At 33.5% G+C, this 20,726-nt stretch overlaps 1 protein-coding gene and 1 pseudogene across 8 annotated transcripts in view; one reads left to right on the top strand and one right to left on the bottom strand.

The window, feature by feature from the left end:
* SENP6 (SUMO specific peptidase 6) overlaps positions 1-20,726 on the top strand; it is a 120,623-nt gene that overhangs the window by 46,586 nt on the left and 53,311 nt on the right. For all 8 annotated transcript variants that reach the window (XM_041736405.1, XM_041736260.1, XM_041736176.1 and 5 more), the window contains 2 exons: positions 4,177-4,247; positions 17,555-17,700. In XM_041736405.1, the coding sequence (XP_041592339.1) occupies positions 4,177-4,247; positions 17,555-17,700 (217 nt within the window). The remainder of the gene's footprint in view (positions 1-4,176; positions 4,248-17,554; positions 17,701-20,726) is intronic.
* On the bottom strand, positions 417-4,169 carry LOC121480278 (annotated as a pseudogene).

Here is a 20,726-nt window from a genome sequence, read left to right as displayed (position 1 = left end):
CAGGAGCCAACTGAAAGTGTGCCCAAAGACTAAAACTTCAACAATTGGATTATAACCTAAAGGATCTGATTGAGTAAATCGTTTATTTACTCAGCTATCCTAGGGTTTTTACAAGCTACATAAAGTGAATTGAAGGAAATGGACAACTGTTTATTATAGAATTCTAAATAATTTGTGTAGATACTCCAGATTTCAGGAAATGGAGTTTACCCTCACCTCTTTTGTGTGCAGGACTGACTTGTTTATTTGCAGATAGAGTGTAGAAAGAGAAAAATAGTAACTCTAAAATGGAGAAACTTGGCAAACACTACCTTAACCAAATAATGAAGGTTAACATCACCAGTGATAAATTTTATGATATTATTATATACTTCCTGATATGATGTGATGAGAAGAGGACTTCAAATTTGCAATATCCTTCCCCCAAATATATAGCCTTTGTCTAATTGTGAGAAAAACATTAAGAGTGACCCAGGTTGAAGGGCATTCTACAAAATAATTGATAATTCTCTTCCAGAATGCCAAGGTCATGAGAGATCGTATAAGACTGGGTAACAGAGGAGGCTAGAAAGACAATACAACTAAAAGCAGTGAATCCTGGATTGGATTCTGGTTCAAAAAAAGGATATTAGTGGAATAGTTGGTGAAATTCAAATAAAGTTTAGCATTTAGTTAATAGCATACTGGTGTTGGTTTCTTTTTTGACATATGTATAATGCTGAAGGTGCTAACATTAGGAGAAACTGGGCGAGGGATATAATTCTGATTGATTTTTCAACTTTTCTGCCAATCTAAAATTATTCCATAATTAAACTTATTTTAAAAAAACTTTCAGAGCTGAGGCCTAAGCTTTAATAAGCAGAGCATTTTGAGGTTATTTGAAGTATTCTGCACAGAAGAAAAAAAACTTTCCAATTGTTTTATGCAGCTTACAAAGTGTGGGTCCGTGAAATTTTGTTTTGTTTTGTTTTGTTTTTAAAACTTCTACACAAACTCTCACAAGCAAAAAACAAAACAAAACAAAAAACCCCCAAAAAACAAACCCTACCTTCTAGATAACAGATGACAGGGAAGTTCCTATGCTTCTGCTTGATTTGAAGTGAGAAAGAAATATCCACTGAGAAAACCTAGGCTTCATACGTGTTTGGAGTTTTAAATTTTCCTATCTGTAGGGTGATGGAACCCACAAACCAAGAAATTAACATAAAATTTGATTTTTGATCATCTAACAAAATTTTTTAAAACCTTAAGTTTATTTTTTTTAATACAGATTTTTTTACTTTTAATTTTTATGGAATATAACTATTAATTGGGTATGAAATTTTAAGAGTATTAAAAATTACCACACTCCCTATAAGAATCCCTGTTTGACCACAATATTTTACTTTTTAAAATACCTACTTCAGGGGCACCTGGCTGGCTCATGTAGTAGAGCATGTGACTCTTGATCTTGGGGTGGTGAGTTCGAGGCCACGACTGGTGTGGAGTCTTGAACTCTCACATCCCTGAGATCCTGTTCCTGGTTTTGTCTCTGTTCTAAGTCTTCATCATCAGGTCTTTTTCCTCTGGACATGAAATCCAGATCTACGATTTTGAAACCAAATTTCTCTGGAATGCCAATTTCTTTAGCAAGTTGCTCTCTGCTATCAAGGGTTGTCCGTAAATGCCTCGATGAAGGTGTAAATTGTGAGGAAGTCTTCTCTATTTTGAATATCCTCTTCAGGGTGATCCTGGGCTTGGCTTGATTCTAAGTCCTCATCGGGTTCTGATTTTTTCTGGCACTGGTGCCTAGCTCTTAGATTCTGAAACCAAATCTGAATTCCAGACTCTTCAGTGTTGACTTTTAAAGCCAGTCTTCGTTTGGTAGGTAGCATAACCTGGATAAGGATTTTGGTCAAATGCCTTGAAGAGGATTTTTAGTTGATCTGTGAATTTGGTACAGCACGTCTGTGACTGATGGCTGTGGTCTTGTTTGGAGAGTTGTCTTCGGCCATGTTGGAAGAGAGTTCTGAAGTCTTAAGGATTCAAAAACTAAATTTTATAGAATATAAGATACTTTGTGGCTGGGAAGTTTTCAAAATTTTTCTTGTCAAAGTAATACTACTTTCATCCTGAAATTCTTGTATTAAATTTTAAGGTATGCTTTTATTTCAATAATTTATTCATACATATTTTGGAAAGAAAAATTAGTTTTCCCTATTTATATAGGTAGAGAAACACATAGAAAATACTAATATGGCCATAGGTCTGGAAATGTTACCAAATATAAAGAATAATTTATTAACACTACATTATAAAACATGATAGTCATGGATTATATGATATGTGGTGTTTGTTCTTCATTAGCAGAATGTAGTTTAATGCACTGTGTCAAAATTGCAAAGAATACAGCAGCAGCAGCAAAGAATAATGCAGCAGTTTCACCTGTCCCTTCACATGTATGATTGTTATCTTAAATGATTTATGTCAGTTATTACTGAACAAACCTGAATATGTAGCATACCCCAGAATGAATAAGCAGGTTCAAAATAACAAAATCCAAAATATCTGTGTTTTCAGATTTTGTGCCCATTCTCTGTCAAATAATTATTTTCTGTGTTAATAATCCTTAGTATTTAAGAATGTATACTATTTGTGTTCTACACTATTTTAAAAATAATAATTTTTAGAGTTTACCATGATCGTATCATCATACTTTGCTTCAGATTCATTGCCTCTGTTGCATTTTTAAAGTTTGTATCTTTATTTTTCCAAAGGGAAGAGTTATAAAAATTAGAGATTTAAAAAAACGGTTGAGTTAAAGATAAGACTACAATATATCCTCTTTGGTATGAAAATGTATGGAATATAAAAACATGAGTTTTATTTTTTATTTTAAGTTTAGTGTAATTAGCTAAAAACCTACCTTCTTTATTAGTGCTAGTAGTACTATTATCTCTAAGGCAAATTCTCATCTTTACAACTCCTATCCTCATGAATCTTAAAAATTTTTTCATGGTTGAAATTGCCCAGTTGTACAAATACGCTGCTTGATAATCATGAAAATTCTGTTACTTAACAGTATTGATGCAATTTGCTGGATTTCAGATTCTGGCATTGCTATTTAATAGTTATGTGAGTATAGGCAAGTTAACTGACCTTATTGTGCCTCAGTCTCATCTGTAAAGTGCTAAAAATAGTATATACTTCATAAGGTAATTGTGAGGATTGTTTAATAGTTATAAAGCTCTTAGAATAGTACCTGGCACATGATGCTCACTATCTGCTAACTGCTATTATAAATACACTACTGTCACTACTCTTAACTATTTTCTTGTTTCATTCCCATATTTTTTTTTGAGTGCTTTGATTTTTATAACGTAAGAATATGAAATTTCTTTTAGAAAAATTTATTTATGGTTTTTGTTTAATTGTATACTCTTATAGGTGTTGAATGCTAATGTGTATGAATTTACAAATAATAATAAAGCTGCTTCTATTTTTAATTCCTTGGCTAAGTAAGATGGGAATATTTTTAGAAGTTTTTAAAGTATTATTATATCTTCATAATATAGTCATAGTACAAGACTAAAATATAAAATACTTCATATTTCTGGTTTTGTACATAACATTTTTTGTGCTGACTTTGAAATGTCCTTAAGGCCAGTATCTCAATAGCCATTTATTCGTTTAGTCATTGACTTGTTTTTGAATAACTAAAAACATTTACAGCAAAATTGGTCAAATTGGTTATTATTAAGCTGATTTTTTTAATTTAGAAAATGTGTGACAGTGAAATAATACATGTTCCTTTTTTTATGTGGTTTTTTTGAATTGATTATGAAGACAATTCCAAAAGAAAACTAAAGTTTTGTGCACCATATAACTTTGGTGACTACTCTGAAACGACAATGATTTGGATTCATTTATTATTAACTATATATTTGAAAATCTGCTTGCTATGGGCTTTGATTAACAGTCTAAATAAAATATGGTCACTGTTCTTAGGGACCTTACAATGTAATAAGCTTTAGTATATCTTATAATACAGTTTTATTTTATAGTGTCACTTTTTTTATTTTGGCAAAGAAGCTATTGTTTTCTTTTAATAAACATATTGTAAGTATTTCCTCAGCCTTTTCGTTTTGAAAATATTTTTTTCTGTTAGAATAAAGCTATATAAATTTCCTTTTTTAGGAAAGAATACCCACCTCATGTCCAAAAATTTGAAAATAATTCTGTAAGGTTGAGTCGGCCTCAAGGTGTTGGTAAGTGTGTACAGTTTTATTTGTTGACACCTGTGAAGGGTTTCAAATAGTTGTATGAAAGGTAGAAATAGAGATGGTTTTAGAATATTCCCAAGTATAATAGATACATGTAGAAAAGCATTTTGAAATCTTACTTAAAATTTTTGTGACCTGAAATTATCAGGGTGGTTGCACAATCAGGAGATAACAGTGTGAAACCTTTTTTTTAAATTAGCATTTTCATTAAATTCAGGATCCACGTATGAACTCTAGATGGGTTATAGCTTCAAAATTGTGTTTTGTTGAACTGTATTATAATTATAATCTTTCATGATGTAATTTTCTTGTTTTAAATGGTTATGAGCCTAAAATTTAGAATATATTAGGCAACCACTGAATTTAAGAGACCATTCCCAGGGCAGTTGGGTTAATAGTAGATGTTGGAAATAGTCGTGGGTAGAAATTTTTATTTTCATTGAAATAATCTTTTAATATACTGATATTAGTGCAAAAATAAAGGCAAATAACATTTATGGAAAGTGTTTCACTATCAAATTGATATTTATTATCTAGTGATTCTTAATCTGTGTGTCTATCTTGTTTGTCCCAGGCCTTTTCTTGCTTAAACCAGGACTTCTGGTTTTATCCAAAATTAATTTAAACAGCTGTGTTTTCCTGGTAGCTAAGAGTTTGTTTTTTAAAGCACCCATATTGTTTGCTACTCTGAGTGGAAATCTTTTATTTGTATATTAAATGTATCCCTATTTTATGAAGAGAGTATTCCAGATTTATCTTCATCCTTTCTTAATAACTTGGCAGTTAGGTATGTGAATTATATTTGGCAGTACATGGGCACTACATTAAATTTATTAATAATGACTACCCACTTCAACATTCATTCTGTTATACCTTAAATCTTTTTTGAACTCTGTACTGGATACTGAGTCAAATGCTTTGTATTCATAATTTACTTTTATCCTAGCTCATTATCCAGGATCCTTTAAGCTAAATTTAACTTTACCTGCATTGTGTACAGAGGAAACTGAAACACAGAGGAGTTAGACAGTGCTCAGGGACACAGAGGTGATAATGCAAAAGCCCATACCATTGTGCTTTACTGTTTTCTTGCTAGATCAGAAAGAAAGTTATTTCTAATCCTCAGAGGAGTACTGCATAATAGGTATTATCATTCCTATTGCACAAGTGCATTTTGGTAAGTTAAGCGATATTATCTTCTAGTTTTAGATATGAGTCAGCCCCAGGTTTGTTACAAATAATTTTTAAAGTTTATTTGACAACATTCATTAAGTAGATAAAAATGTTTACATTTTTTTAAAATTTTGAATCATTTTTGACTTAGACAAAAGTTGTAAAATCAGTACAGAGTACCCATTTACCCTTTACTAGCTTCCCCTCTTGTAACAGTCACAGAAGTACATTTATCAAAACTAAGAAATTGGCATCAGTATAACATTCTTAACTAAGCTATTTCACCAGTTTTTCATTAATACTCATTTTCTCCTCTAAAATCTAGTTTGGCATTTCATACTACATTATTTGTCATGTCTCTTAAGTTCGTCTGACAGTTTTGAAGAGTAATGGTCAGTTACTTCATAGAATGCCTCTCAATTTGAGTTTATGTGATGTCTTACGATTAGATTGAAGCTATGCATTTTGGAAAGACACAAAAGTGATGTGTCTTTTTAAAACACATAACATCAAGAGTGATGTTGATGTCTTTCTATGTTAACTACCATCTCATGGAGTTAGATAGTTTCTGCTGGGTTTCTCCACTGGAAAAAATATTTTTTTCTTTGTATTTAATAAAGACCTTGAGAAGATACTCTGAGACTATGCAAATACCCAGTTTTTTCTTAAGCTTTCACCCACTCACTTTAGCATCCATTGGTGGATCTTGCTGGTAAGTAACTTATTACATGGTGTTTATCTAATGATAAATTTCTATTTTCTTCTTCATTTCTTTTACATTAATGGGAATTATTGTGTAGGGAAAAACAGTATCTTCTCTCTTATTTATTCGGTTATTTCTAGCTGTGGGCTCAGGTAAAATACACTTGGTATATTTAACTCATGAACTTTGTCACTTTTGTATTGGGTTAGGTACATGTGAACTTAAGTACAGGGTGAATAACAATGTTATAATATTGCATATATTGTTGCATGAAGATTGCATTTTATTTTAGGATTTTCTTTGGAGATATTTTTTAAAACATTGAGAGTTAAAGACAACAACAACAAGAGAAAGCATTGAGAGTTCAAACTCCAGGATTTGTAGTTGCTGGCATAGCACCTGGAATAATGTTCTAAAAAGAAATAACTCACTGTCTTTTTATAGTTCTTAACATCTAAGATGATTTTTCCCCTTTATTTTGCATTTAAAAGACAATATAAATTTTGATAAGTTACAGTCATATATCAGCACTTAGTAGCATTGACAAGCAGTTTTCTGGGATTAAAATTAAAGCTTGTAAACTAGTAAGTATAAATTTTGGTCAGATCACATAGTTTGTTGCTTCATTTGTTTGGTGTTCTTTTTGTATTTTTCTAAATATACAGAATAACAACAACCGTAGAGCTTTAAGTTAAGATCTCTTATTTCTTTTCTGTTTTTGTTCTTGTCAAAGAGAATTAATAGACATTGAACATTTAGTTATATTCTTAATTACATTATGATTACAACTTAAATATCTGATTTACACTATTTAACCCACGTGTAGGAGAAAATATACTGTCATTCTTAACCAGTCTGTGTGTGTCTTCCATTAGCATCTTAATATATGACTTCCCAAGTTTTTTCTGTGCTTATACATTTTATTAAAACATTCATGCTATATATAATATTCTATAACTTGCTTTTTGACTTTGTTGTGATATAAATCTGGTTTCTATACTCTCATTAAAAGATAATGGAATATCAGAGAAAAACCAGTCTGGGAAACACAATCAAAAGAAGCCCAAGAATCAAATGAATGAGTTTAGTTTTGGTGGACTTCTTTACAAGCTAATATATCCAAATCTCTGTAACTACTTTTTAATGAATAGTGACCAACCACTATATTTATGTATCGTGATTTAGGTTGTTTTCAGTGGTTTGATACTATATATATTACAATTAATAATCTAGCATATGCATCTTATATATTGAATCTATTATTTTTTTAGATTAAATCCCTAGAAATAAATTATAGGGACAAATGTTATACACATTTTGAAGACTTTTGATGTGTTACTGCCAAATGGCCTTCTTTAAAAGGGTGTGTCAGCTCCCAACAAACAGTATTTGAGTATTCCTGGTTTTTTTTTTTTTTTTTTCACACTCCTCAGCAACATTAGCTATTATCATTCAGTTAGGCATTGGGAGTCTGATAGGGAAATAGTATTTGTTTTTCCACCTTTCCTTCATTATTGGTGAAGCATTACGAAGGCCGTTTGAATTTCTTCTTTTATTAATGTCTATTTATTGTGGCCTTTGCCTGCTTATCACTTATTTAGCATAATCAAAAGTGATTTTTTTTAAGGAGATTGTAATGAGAATGTAATACATGACTTTAGTTTTACTTTATACTGAAAAATCAGTCAAGGTGGCAGCTACATGATGGAGAAAACCAGCTGTTATTCTGGCTTGTCTTTCTCTTTTGAAAGACTGTAAAAATAATTTAAAAGCAAATACGTGACCAGAATAAAGACAATTTGTGTTCTGTCACTATCCTTAGAGTATATATTTCCAAGATATTAGTAATATCATGGCTAAATTCTCAAAAAGGTGAATCAGATCTGCTAGTAAATTAGTATCACTGTGCAGCAAAGTTAAGGCATTTTCAGTGATGACATAATAATAGCATTTCTTTATTCCACTCTTGTAATTTCATCTTTTTAAAGTATGTCATATAGTTTTTATCTTTTGTAATGTGATTCATTAATCCAGTAAACATTTTTCGAGCCCTCAGCTCGTGCTGTTTCTAGACACTGGGAGAACACATGCCTAAAACATGATTTCTGCTCTTTCAGAGCTGACATTTATTACAATGAGATGAAGAATCAGTACAAATCCTAACAGTGAAATAAAATGAGGTGCTAATAGAAGTACAGATAAAATGCTGTGGAAGTTCTAGATATTGCTTATTCATGCTTAGTGTGAGGTAGATGCAGCTTCTTAACAAAGAATGGTTTGAATTTACTTAGATAAATAGGGAAAGCTTTATTAGTGTACAGAACAGCAATATATGTAAGAGAGTGAAAGGAAAAAAAACACTCTGGAAAAATGTCTCTCTTTGAGGTGCAGTTCGTTTGGAAGCCTGAAACATCAACACAAACTTGCTTGTGAAAAGATGTGGTTCTGAATTTTTTCCTTAGATACTAGAATCATTGAAAGATTTTAAGCATTAGGATGATAGTCATATTATTTTTTGTTAGGTCACTTTGGCAGTAGGGGGGAAGCATTTAAACCAAGCTTATTTGGGGTGAGGAAAATCAATCTAGGCAAGACTTACACATCTGAAATGTAGTGGCAGTGTTGTTGGAATAAAAGAAATGAATTTAAGAGCTGTTAGTAGAATTCCTTGAATGTGAGGAAGGAGGTACAAGTAGAACTTAACTATTATTTATATTTCAGCTTTGATGTCCAGGAAAGTAAATGTGCTTGAACTGTCCAAAGGCTGAGAAGATAGAATTCACTTGATGCAATTCTGTGTGATTACAATAACAAGAATAATTATATAGGTTTCTTAACACAATATTGTTTATCAAGTCAGAAATATTACATAACTTTATTTCTCTGTGCAGATAATCTACTTATCTAAAAAATTAAAAGATATGAGGATATTGAGGATAGGAATATGGAAATATTTAACAAACTTGAGATTATACAGGTGGAACATTTTGGTTTATAGATTCATTAACTTGTGTTTTAGAAACATATTTTGTTTTCTTGCATACTTAAATCTTTGCTGATAAAATCAGATTGTAATAAATGTTAAATTCTGTTTTTGATGTTCATTTAGTCACTTAAAATTCTAATTAAATCCTTAATGAAAATTATTAAATATATACTGAAAAATAATGAGGAAAGTCCTTTTGTATTTCTTGAACATAAAAAACCATTAGGCTGCATATTAGTTTAGTTGCCTTCATTTAAACAGTTGTAACCAATGTTTGAATTAAAATTTTTTCTCCTTACTAATCATTTTTTGTTTTAGTGGGGAGGGAGGTTCTCGAAGCCCATTGCAGGGCTCAATCCCATGACCCTGAGATCACGACCTGAGCCAAAACCAAGATTTCAACACTTAACCAACTGAGCCATTCAGGCACCTCTCTCATTACTAATCTAAGAAGAGTAACTAACTTAGAAAAAGGAGTGCGTTTGTGTGTGTGTGAGAGAGAGATTGATTCAGTTGATTGATGGATTCAGTGTGAAAAGTACTGAAATTCTGCTGCCTTAGTAACATAGATCAAGCTGAAGAGAATATTAGTACAGTTAACAAAAGTAGTCCACAGTTTGTGTGGAGATCCTGGTGAGTAATGAAAAGCAGACTAGAGCTACCAGGACATGACTACAGGTTACAACTTAAAGTTCTAGCCATTCTTTTAGTAATACTATTTTTTACTGAAGTATGGTTGACATAAAATACCACATGCGATGACTCTGTAAATTATGCTGTGCTCATCACAAGTGTAGCTACCATCTGTCACCATACAACACAATTACAGTATCATTGACTATATTTTCTATGCTGTGTCTTTTATCCTTGGGACTTACTCATTCCATAACTGGAAGCCTGTGTCCCCTACTCCTCTTTCCTCATTTTGGCTACCCTTCCTCCCTCTAGGCCACCATCAGTGTATTTCCTGTATTTATAGGTCTCTTTCTGCTTTTTGTTTTATTTTTAGATTCCACACATAAGTGAAATTATAAGGTCTTTCTGTTTATTTTGCTTAGCATAATAAGTTCATGTTGTCACATGGCAAAATTTCATTTTTTATGGCTCAGTAATCCTGTGTGTGTGTGTGTGTGTGTGTGTGTGTGTGTGTGTGTGTAAACATAGGGATGGAAATATCATTTCAAGTTAGTTGTTTGTGTTTTTTTTTTTTTTTTTTTTTTTTTTTTTACCTCTTTGGGTAAATATCCAGTAGTGGAATTACTGGATCCTGTGATATTTCTACTTATTAATTTTTTTGAGGAACTTCTATAGTTCCTCAAAAGTATAGTTTTCCATAGAGGCTATACCAGTTCACATTCCCACTCACAGGGAGCAAGGATTCCCTTTTCGCCTCATCCTCATCAACACTTGTTATTTCTTATCTTTTTGATATTAGCCACTGTGACTGGCATGTAGGATGATACCTCATTGTGGTTTTGATTTGCATTTCCCTGGTGATTAGTAATGTTGATCTATCTTCTCATATGTCTGTCTTTGAAAAATGTCTATTTAGATTGCCCATTTTTTAATTGGATTGTTTTTGAGTTGTATAAATTCTTTATATATTTTGGATATTAATCCCCTATAGATAATATCATTTGCAAATATCTTCTCCTATTTGGTCTGTTTTCTTTTAGTTTTGTTGATGGTTTTCTTTGCCGTGCAAAAGTTTTTATAGTCCCAGTTATTTATTTTTGTTTTTATTTCCCTTGCCTGAGGAGACATACAGAAAAATACTGCTAAGGCTGATGTTCAGCTGAGTTTACTGTCTGTGTTTTATTTTAGGAGTTGTATGGTTTCAGGTCTTATATGTAGGTCTTGAATCCATTTTGAGTTTATTTTTGTGTATGGTGTTAGAAAGTGGTTCAGGGCAAATCAAACTCCAATTAAAAAATATACCCTCCTCCCCAAAGAAAGTGGTTCAGTTTTGTTCTTTGCCACGTGACTGTTGTCCAATTTTTCTAGCACCATCTATTGAAGAGACTGTTTTTTCCCTCTTTTATATTCTTGCCTCCTTTTTGTAGATTAATTGACCATATTAAGTGTGGGTTTATTTCTGGGCTCTCCATTTTGTTCCATTGCTTTATATACCAGTTTTTGTGCCATTATTATACTGTTTTAATTACTATAGGTTTGTAGGATAGTTTGAAATCTGAGATTGTATATCTCCAACTTTCTTCTTTGTCAAGATTACTTTGGTTATTCAGAGTCTTTTGTGGTTCCATGCAAATCTTAGGGTTATTTGGCCTAGTTCTGTGAAAAATATTGTTGGTGTTTCAATTGGAAGTGCAATGAATCTGTAGATTGCTTTAGGTAGTATGATATATCTTTCCATTTATTTTTGCCATCTTCAGTTTCTCTTATCAGTGTGTTAGTTTTCACAGTACAAGTGTCTCACCTACTTCACTAAATTTATTTGTAGTTACATTACTCTTCTTGGTGCAATTGTAAATGGGATTATTAAAACATTTCTGCTTAGGTTGTATACAGAAAACCAATTCATTTTTGTATATTAATGTTTTATTCTACAACATTACTGAATTCATTTTATTGCTTCTGATAGTTTTTTGGTGGACTCTTTAGGATTTTCTAAATGTAGTATCATGTCAGATGCAAATAATGACAGTTTTACTACCTTACTAATTTGGTTGTCTTACAGTTTTTTTCTTTTCAGATTGTTGTAGCTAGGGACTTCCAGTCCTATGTTAAATAAAAGTGGTGAGAGTGGACATCGTTGTTTTCAGAAAAAAGCTTTTAGCTTCTCACTATTGAGTATGATGTTGGCTGTGCGTTTGTCGTATGTGGCATTTATTATGTTGAGGTATGTTCCTTCTAAACTCACTTTTGGGACTCTTCATTATGAATAAATACTGAATTTGTCAAATGCTTTTTTACATCTACTGAGATGAACACGTGATTTTTATCCTTTACTTTGTTAATGTAGCACATTGATTTGTGGATATTGAACTGTCGTTTCATCCTTGGAATAAGCCCCACTTGATTGTAGTGAGTGATTCTTTAATGTATTGTTCAATTCAATTTACTAATATTTTATTGAGGAATTTTCTATCTGTATTCATCAGGCATGTTGGTATATAATTTTCTTTTTTTAATATTTTTGTTTAATTTTGGCAGGGTAATGCTGATTTTGTAGAATGAATTTGGAAACATTTCTTCCTCTTTTGTGTTTGTAGAAGAATTTGAAAAGGATAGATATTAATATTTGGTAGAATTCACCTGTGAGGCTCTCTGGTCCTAGACTTTTGTTTGTTGGATGTTTTGATGAAAAATTTTATTTCATTAGTAGTAGTTGGTTTGTTCATATTTTCTGTTTCTTCCTGATTCAGTCTTGGAAAACTGTATGTTTCTAGAAATTATATTTCTGCTAGTTTTCCAACTTATTGGCATATAATTTTTCATAGTTGTTTCTTATAATTCTTTGTATTTCTGTGGTGTCAGTTGTAACTTCTCTTTTCTGATTTTATTTTTTACTTTTTTTTTTTACTTCTGATTTTAAATGCTCTTTTTTTAGTGAATCTGGCTACAGTTTCATTTTTTTTTAACTTTTCAAAGAATTACTCTTGGTTTCATTTCTTTTTATTGTTTCTTTAATCTCTTTCATTTGTTTCTACTCTACTTTTCATTATTTTCCTTTTTCTATTAATTTTAGGCTTTGTTCTTCTTTTTCTAGTTCCTTGATGTGTAAAGGTACATTTGCTTATTTGAGATTTTTCTTATTTTTTTGAGGTAGGCATGTATCTCTGTAAACTTCCTTCTTAGAATTGCTTTGATCTATCCGAGTTGTTGTTGTTGTTTTTAAGATTTGTTTATTTGCGGGAGAGAGGGTGAGAAAACGTTCACACACGTGTGAGCATGGGGGAGGGGCAGAGGAAGAGAGAATCCCAAGCCTACTCTGCTGAATGCAGAGCCCAACATGGGGCTTGATTCCACAACCCTGAGATCACAACCTGAGCCAAAACCTAGAGTGGGATGCTCGACCGACTTCACTACCCAGGTGCCCCAGTCTCAAAGTTTTTGATCATTGTGTTTTCGGTTTTCATTTGTCTCCAAGTATTTTTTAAATTTCCTCTTTGATTTTTTCATTGACCCATTGATTGTTTAATAACATGTTGTTAGCTTCCATGTGTTTTGGGGATGGTGGTGGGGTTTTTTTCTCTTCAGTTTTTCTCTTGTGATTGATTTCTAACTTCATACTGCTGTGGTCGGAAAAGATGCTTTTTAGATTTTTTGAGACTCATTTTGTGGCCTAACAATTGATCTCATTTGGAGAATGTTCCATGTTCACTTGAAAAAAATGTGTATTCTTCTGTTTGGGGATGAAATGTTTGGTATTTATGTGTTAATTCCATCTAAATATGGTATTTAAGGCCACTGTTTCCTTATTGACTTTACATTTGGATGATCTATCTATTGATATGAGTGGGTTGTTAAAAGCCCCCTACTATTATTGTTTTACTGTCAATTTCTCCCTTTATGTCTGTTAATATTTGCTTTATGTATTTAGATATTCCTGCATTGGGCGCACAGATATTTACAATTGGTATATCCTCTTCTTGAATTGATCTTTTATCATTATTTAACTCCCTTTGTTGTTTTTTGGTACAGTCTGTGTTTTAAAGTGTATTATGCCTGATATAAGTATTGCTATATCCCAGCCTTTTTTTCAATTCCATTTGCATGGAATATCTTTTTCTGTCCTTCCACTTAACAGGCTGTATGTGGCTTCAGGTCTGAAGTGAGTCTCTTATAGGTAGCATATAGATGGGTCTAGTTTTTTTATCCACTTAGTCACCATATGTCCTATTTTTTGGAATATTTAGTCCATTTATAGTAATTATTGATAGGTATGTACTTACTGTCATTACGTTCATTGTTTTTTGGTTGTTTTTGTATAATTGTTCTCTGTTCTTTTCTCTTACTCTCTTCCCTGTGATTCGATGACTTTCTTTTGTGCTATGCTTGGATTCCTTTATAGTTTTTGTATATTTATTGTAGGTATTTGGTTGGTGGTTATAAGGTTTATGTATAACCTTTAAAAAAATTTTTTTATTTATTCATGGTAGACAGAGAGAGAGAGAGAGAGAGAGAGAGAGGTAGAGACACGGGCAGAGGGCGAGAAGCAGCCTGCTTCCATGCAGGGATCCCGACACGGGACTTGATCCTGGTACTCCAGGATCGCGCCTTGGCCCAAAGGCAGGTGCTAAACCTCTGAGCCACCCAGGGATCCCCTATGTATAATATTCTATGTATTTAGCAGTCTATATTAAATTGATGGTTGCTTAAGTTCAAACACATCCTAAGCACACTACTGTTTTACTCCTTCCTCCCACATTTTTTTTTTTAATTTTTTTTTTATTTATGATCGAGAGAGAGAGAGAGAGAGAGAGAGAGGCAGAGACATAGGCAGAGGGAGAAGCAGGCTCCATGCACCGGGAGCCCGACGTGGAATTCGATCCCGGGTCTCCAGGATCGCGCCCTGGGTCAAAGGCAGGCGCTAAACCGCTGCGCCACCCAGGGATTCCCCCTCCCACATTTTATATGTGATATTATTTTATGTCTTTTTATTTTGTAGAAATAGTTTTTTAATTTTTAATTTAATTTTTGTAGAAATAGTTGATTTTACTACTTTTGCCTTTTAACCTTCATACTAGTTTCATACATGATATACTACCTTTACAGTATGTTTGCTTTAGTGGTAAGATTTCTTTCCATAGTTTTCTTCTAGTTATGGCCATTTCTTTCTGCTTAAAGATGTCCCCTTGGGATGCCTGGGTGGCTCAGTGGTTAAGCATCTGTCTTGGGGTCAGGGCATTATCCTGGAGTACCAGGATCGAGTCCCACATCAGGCTCCCTGCAAGGAGCCTGCTTCTCCCTCTGCCTCTGTCACTGCCTCTTTCTCTGTCTCTCATGAATAAATAAATAAAATCTTAAAACAAAAAAAGATGTCCCCTACAGGGTATCTGCATGGCTCAGTCAGTTAAGCGTCTGCTGTCTGCCTTTGGCTCAAGTTGTGATCCTGGGATCCAGGGATCAAGTCCTGTGTCAGGCTCCCTGCTCAGTGGGGAGCCTGCTTTTCCCTTTCCCTTTGCCCCTTCCCCTGCTCATACTTTCTCTTATGTTTTCATGCGCGCTCTCTCTCTCTCAGTAAATAATAAAATTAAAATCTAAAAAAAAAAAAAAAAAAATCCCCTTAACATTTCTTGTAAGGTAGTTCAGCAATGATGAACTTCTTTAACTTGTGTTTGTCTAGGAAACTCTTTAGTTTTCCTTCAATTCTGAATGTGTATCTTGCCTGGTAGAGTATTCTTGGTTGTGGGTTTTTTCCTTTCAGCACTTTGAATATATGATACTACTCCCTTCTATGCTGCAAAGTCTCTGCTGAAAAATCAACTGATAGCCTTGTGTGGTTTTCCTCTAGCATAACTGTTTGCTTTTCTCTTGCTGCTTTTAATAGTCTCACTTTATCTTTAATCTTTGACATTTTATTATATATTTTGTTGTGAACCTCCTTGGGCTTATCTTGTTTGGGGCTTTCTATGCTTCTGGACCTGGATGTCTGTTTCCTTCCCCAGGTTAGGGAAATTTTCAGTCATTATTTCTTCGATTAAATTATCTACCCCTTTTTCTCCTAGGACCCCTATAATGTGAATGTTAGCATACTTGATGTTGTCCCAGAGGTTCTTTTACCTGTCTTCTTTTTTTTTTTTTTTGAAATGATTTTCACTGTTAAGCTTGAGTACTTCGCATTAACATATCTTCCAGATTGTTCATCCATTCTTCTGCATTCTCTAATCTGCTGTTGATTCCTTCTAGTGTATTTTTAATTTCTGTTATTGTATTCTTCAACTCTTGATTGGCTCTTTTTAAAATTTATCTCTATATCAAAGTTATTATTTTGTTCATCTACTCTTTTTTCATGTCTGGTGAGCCTCATTATGACCATTACTTTGAATTCTTCATTGGGTAAATTGTGTACCTCCATTTTGTTTAGTTCTTTTTTTAATTTTTTTTTTTTTTAGATTTTTGTCTTATTCCTTTCATTTGGAACATATCTCACTGTGTCTTCATTTTTCTGACTGTTTCTATGTATTGGGTAGGTCAGCTATTTCTGATCTGAAAGCAGTAGTCTTATGTAGAAGGCATCCTATGAGGTCAGATAGCACACTCTTCCCTAGTCACTAGACAGATGCTCCAGAGGTATCTGCTGTGTAGGTTGTGTGTGCACAACCATGTTTTGACTAAACCATGACTTCTATAAGGTACAGTGGTCAGCGCGCCTGGCTGAAGCCTGGCTGTAGCTGTGGTGGTCTTGCTGATGGGTAGGCGGTTAGCTCTTGGCACACCTGGCTGAGAGGTCCAGCTGCAGCTGCTGTGAGTGTGCTTATAGGAGGGGCAGCATCCCTGAGGGGTTGCTCACTGGGTGTGGTGTTGTGGGAGTTGCTTTTGAGGCTCACATGGAGTTTGGCTGCTTGAGGGAGGTGGGCTCACAGGTGAATGCTGGGAAGGGGTAAGCAGTGCTAGTAAGTTAGATAGGTTGTGTCAAAACTGGTACCTGGAAGTGTCTGGTCAGATAGGTTGAAGGGCAAAAAATGGTGCTTCCCAGCATTTCCGTTTTAGAGAAATAAACCTCTTTGTTTACACATGCCTTAAACTAAGTCAGTGAATCTCTTTCATGTATAACTCAGGTACTTTTCAAAGTGCTGCTTCTGTTCTGGGTCTAGGACTAAGTGATATAATGTACTGGCCCTTTAATAGCAGAATATATATATATATATATATATATATATATATATATATATTTTTTTTTTTTTTTTTTAATAGCCCTCCAGCTTTCCCAGAGTTAAGGCCTACTGATTTTCAAAGCTCTTGGAGTTAATCCCTGCTGATTTTCAAAGCCAGGTGTTAAGATGGCTTGTCTTCTTGGTGTGATTCTCAGAGTCAGGGTGCCTAACTTGATCCCCCCACTAGGAGGACCTCCAGGCCTGTGATAGCCCTTCCACTTTTCGGTTGCCAGCAGGAGATTTGGTTCCTGACTGCATCTCTGTCCCTCAATCAATGTGCCTTTTCCTTTATTTTTTTTAACTGCGGAAGTTCTGCTTTGGTAATCTTCAGGTCATTTTCAGAGTGAATTGCATTATATGTAATTGTAGCCTCAGTGCCCGAGGGAGGAAGTGAGTTCAGGATCCTCTTACTCAGCCATCTTTCCCTGCTCCCAAGCTTTGGTTACTCTTTATTATGTGTTGTGATGTTAATTTATTTTAACCAAAATAAAATAATTTGATAATATAAATTAGCGTTGTTTATAGCAAAGATCATGGGGAATTTATGAAATTTAATTTGGTACTTTTATTTTTTTTCTCCTTCCTTTAGATCGTGTAATGAAGAAAACTGAGGAGTCTGAATCACACCTGGAGTCTGAAATTAAAAGGAAAGTACCGCAGAAACGTCACAGTAGTACCTATCAGTCTCCACCTCCTCTGTCTCCTGCTTCAAAAAAATGTTTAACTGATTTAGAGGTGGGTGGAGAAATTATTCTTGGTTGCTAATGAGTTGGTATTTTTATCAATATTATCTTTGTACTTACTAAATTCTAGGTGATCTTTTCTTACAGGACTAGAAAAGACGTAGAAAAGTTCTTTAAGCAAACTTTTCTGCCTTCATTATGTCATTTTTTTCACTGTCGAAAATGTAGAACACATATTTTCTGAAAAGAATTTAGCAGTGCCTTCCTGCAGCATACTCCAAATAATACCTCTCAAACCAGAAATATTTTGAAATAATTTAAAATTTACCAAAAAAAATAAGAAATAAGAAAAGGACTATCTGTATACTCTTCTATTAGATTCCCCAGTTTTCCACATTTGATATATTGTTCTCCCTCCCTCTGTCTTCCTTCTACCTCCTGTGTGTGTGTGTGTGTGTGTGTGTGGATGTGTGCGCGCGTGTGTGCACGCGTGCATTTCTGCACCATTTGAATATAAGTAACAGACATGATACCCATTTATCACTATACTTTAGTGCATGTTTCCTTAAAAGAGGCAGGGGAGGGGGTGGAGAGGAGGCATTTTTATATATAACCAGAGTGCAACTGTCAAAATTTAAAAATTAACATGGATCCAAAATTACTGCCTAATCCACGAACTTCAAATTTCACCTAATTAATGTCCTTTGTCAGAACAGGATCCAATTCAGGATTGTGTTATATTTGTTACGATCCTTAGTTGTCTTAAATCTGGAATAATTCCTTAGTCCTTCCATGTCTTTCATCACCTTGATACTTGATTCTCCCTACCTTGTGGGGAATATGATGTTTCTTTATGATTTATGCATTTTTCCAGAATCCTCCAAAGTGATTCTATAATCTTACCATTGCATCATATCGGAATGCATACAACATTGATTTTCACACTAAAACTTTTATCTTAAGATGGACTTTCCTAAGGGTACCTGGGTGGCTCAATCTGTTAAGCATCTGCCTTTGGCTCAGATCATGATTTCAGGGTCCTGGGATCAAGCCCTGCATCGCATTCTCTGCTCAGCTGGGAGTCTGCTCTTCTCTTTCCCTCTGCTTTTCCTCTTGCTTATACTCTTTCTCAAATAAGTAAATTAAAAAAGAAAAAAAAAAAAAACTGTACTTTCCTAGATTTGTCCACTGTAAAGTAAGTTACTAGGTATTTCTTAATTACTAATAAGATGAGGTACTCTAAAATAAGGTACTTACCTTAAGGTATAATGCCTTACAGTAAGTAGCTCATGAATGAAGTATGATCTACTATAAGGTAGAAGGTTTCTTTATATTTACTATATATTCCCTTATATCTATATATCAGATATATAGATTCTTTTTTTAATTGAAATATAGGTAACGTTAATAACATGGATTCTTACTCAAAAAAGTTGTATTCTGTGACTGTTATTTTGATGCTCAAATTGTCCTATCCTAGCCCCTGGGAAGTTTTTTAAGCTGGCTTCTCTTTCTTTTTGACATATCCACATCATTCTTCGAGTACTTCTCCTTAATTTTTTATGTAAACAGGTGTTCTAGACTTTTGTATTTTCTCCGCCTCGACTCTGGAGTCATGCATTTCTGCAAGGAGCCATTGTTCCCCTAAATGGGGGGACGATACTTGAGCATTAGTTATGCTCATTGCTACTTGGTATCATGTTTATATGTCCTCTTATTGAACAAAACTAGTAAATATATGTGCATTTATATGTTAGTATTTAGTACATGTTAAAAATCTATGAATTTGTCTGGAGCTGCCTTGAACTTGAGTTGAGGCCACCCGCAACCCCCCAAATAATAAAAGTCCATGAATTCACACTGATAATTCCAATTCTAGTGTATTACCCCAATGTTTTTCCTAGCCTTTTCCACTTTGTGTGTTTGTAACTTCCTTCTCTGAGAAGCTGACTCACATCATGTCTGGTATATTTACTTATTGGCTGAGTTGTTTTTATCTGATTACTTTCCTGGCATGCCAGCCTAAGCTTGGCTTAGGCCATACTGGCATTTCCCCACTACCTTACCCACTGCTCAATGTAAGTAGAGAAGGATCAGAAGACACAAAAGCTCTTCCCCAAGACACACCATGCTTTCCTCCTGTAGGGATGCCAGCTGAAAACCTCAGAATTTAACATCCAAAATAAATCTTTCTTTTACTTTTTACTTCCATGCCAATTGTTCTTATTCTGTTCTTAGTGAACATAAAGAATAGCTTCTAGCTACCCTCTGTAATTTTTAATACACCTGTAGTCTGTGAAATGCTACGCTCTAGAGCATACTGCTTATAAGGAAACATGGTCTTTGATTTTTAGTGAAATTATATATCTTACTAAAAAATGACATCTCAGCGAAATCTCATCAGACAGGTTCATTCCTATTAAGTATAATTGGTTATTATTTATAGAGTTTGGCAGATAGTATGTCATAGTGATTTGGATTTTTTTATTTTGTAAAAGTCTACCTATCAAAAGGAAGAAATGAGACTTTTATTTTTTTTAGAAATGAGACTTTAATTAGTCTTTGTTTTCTAAAAGAAATTATATCTAACAAATTGTTATAGAAATATACAACTTCGTATACACTTCACTAAAAGTAATTGAGCAGTATTGAGATTCTAATTTTGAGATTGCTGGGTTGATATAATTCTGAATCTCTAATTTTTAGCATGCAAAATTTAATACTATATTTGGTTCAGCTAATCTGCGTTTTTAATTGTTGCAAATAGTTCCATGGTATTTGTTTCTAATCTGATAAAAGGCATATGAGAATAGCTCACAATATATTTCATTCTGTATTTTAATATTAGAAATTTTAATAGTATATGCTTTTTTCTGTTTAATATCAATTTTATAAAGGGAAATATGTGGAAGTATCACCTTTTCATAGGGTTCTTTTTCATTGAAATATATCTTATTTATCTTTATTACAGACAATGAAAAATTGGACTCAGTAGTCAGATTGATCATTATCATTGTGAAAATAGTGGGGTTTAGATTTTTCTTAGATTATTAGATATTTTATTGCAGGGTGATATGT

This window comes from Vulpes lagopus, chromosome 1 (genome assembly GCF_018345385.1).
Source record: "Vulpes lagopus strain Blue_001 chromosome 1, ASM1834538v1, whole genome shotgun sequence".
Lineage (NCBI taxonomy): Eukaryota > Metazoa > Chordata > Mammalia > Carnivora > Canidae > Vulpes > Vulpes lagopus.
The sequence above is the reverse complement of the archived record's forward strand: the minus strand, read 5'-3'. Positions and strand labels throughout refer to the sequence as shown.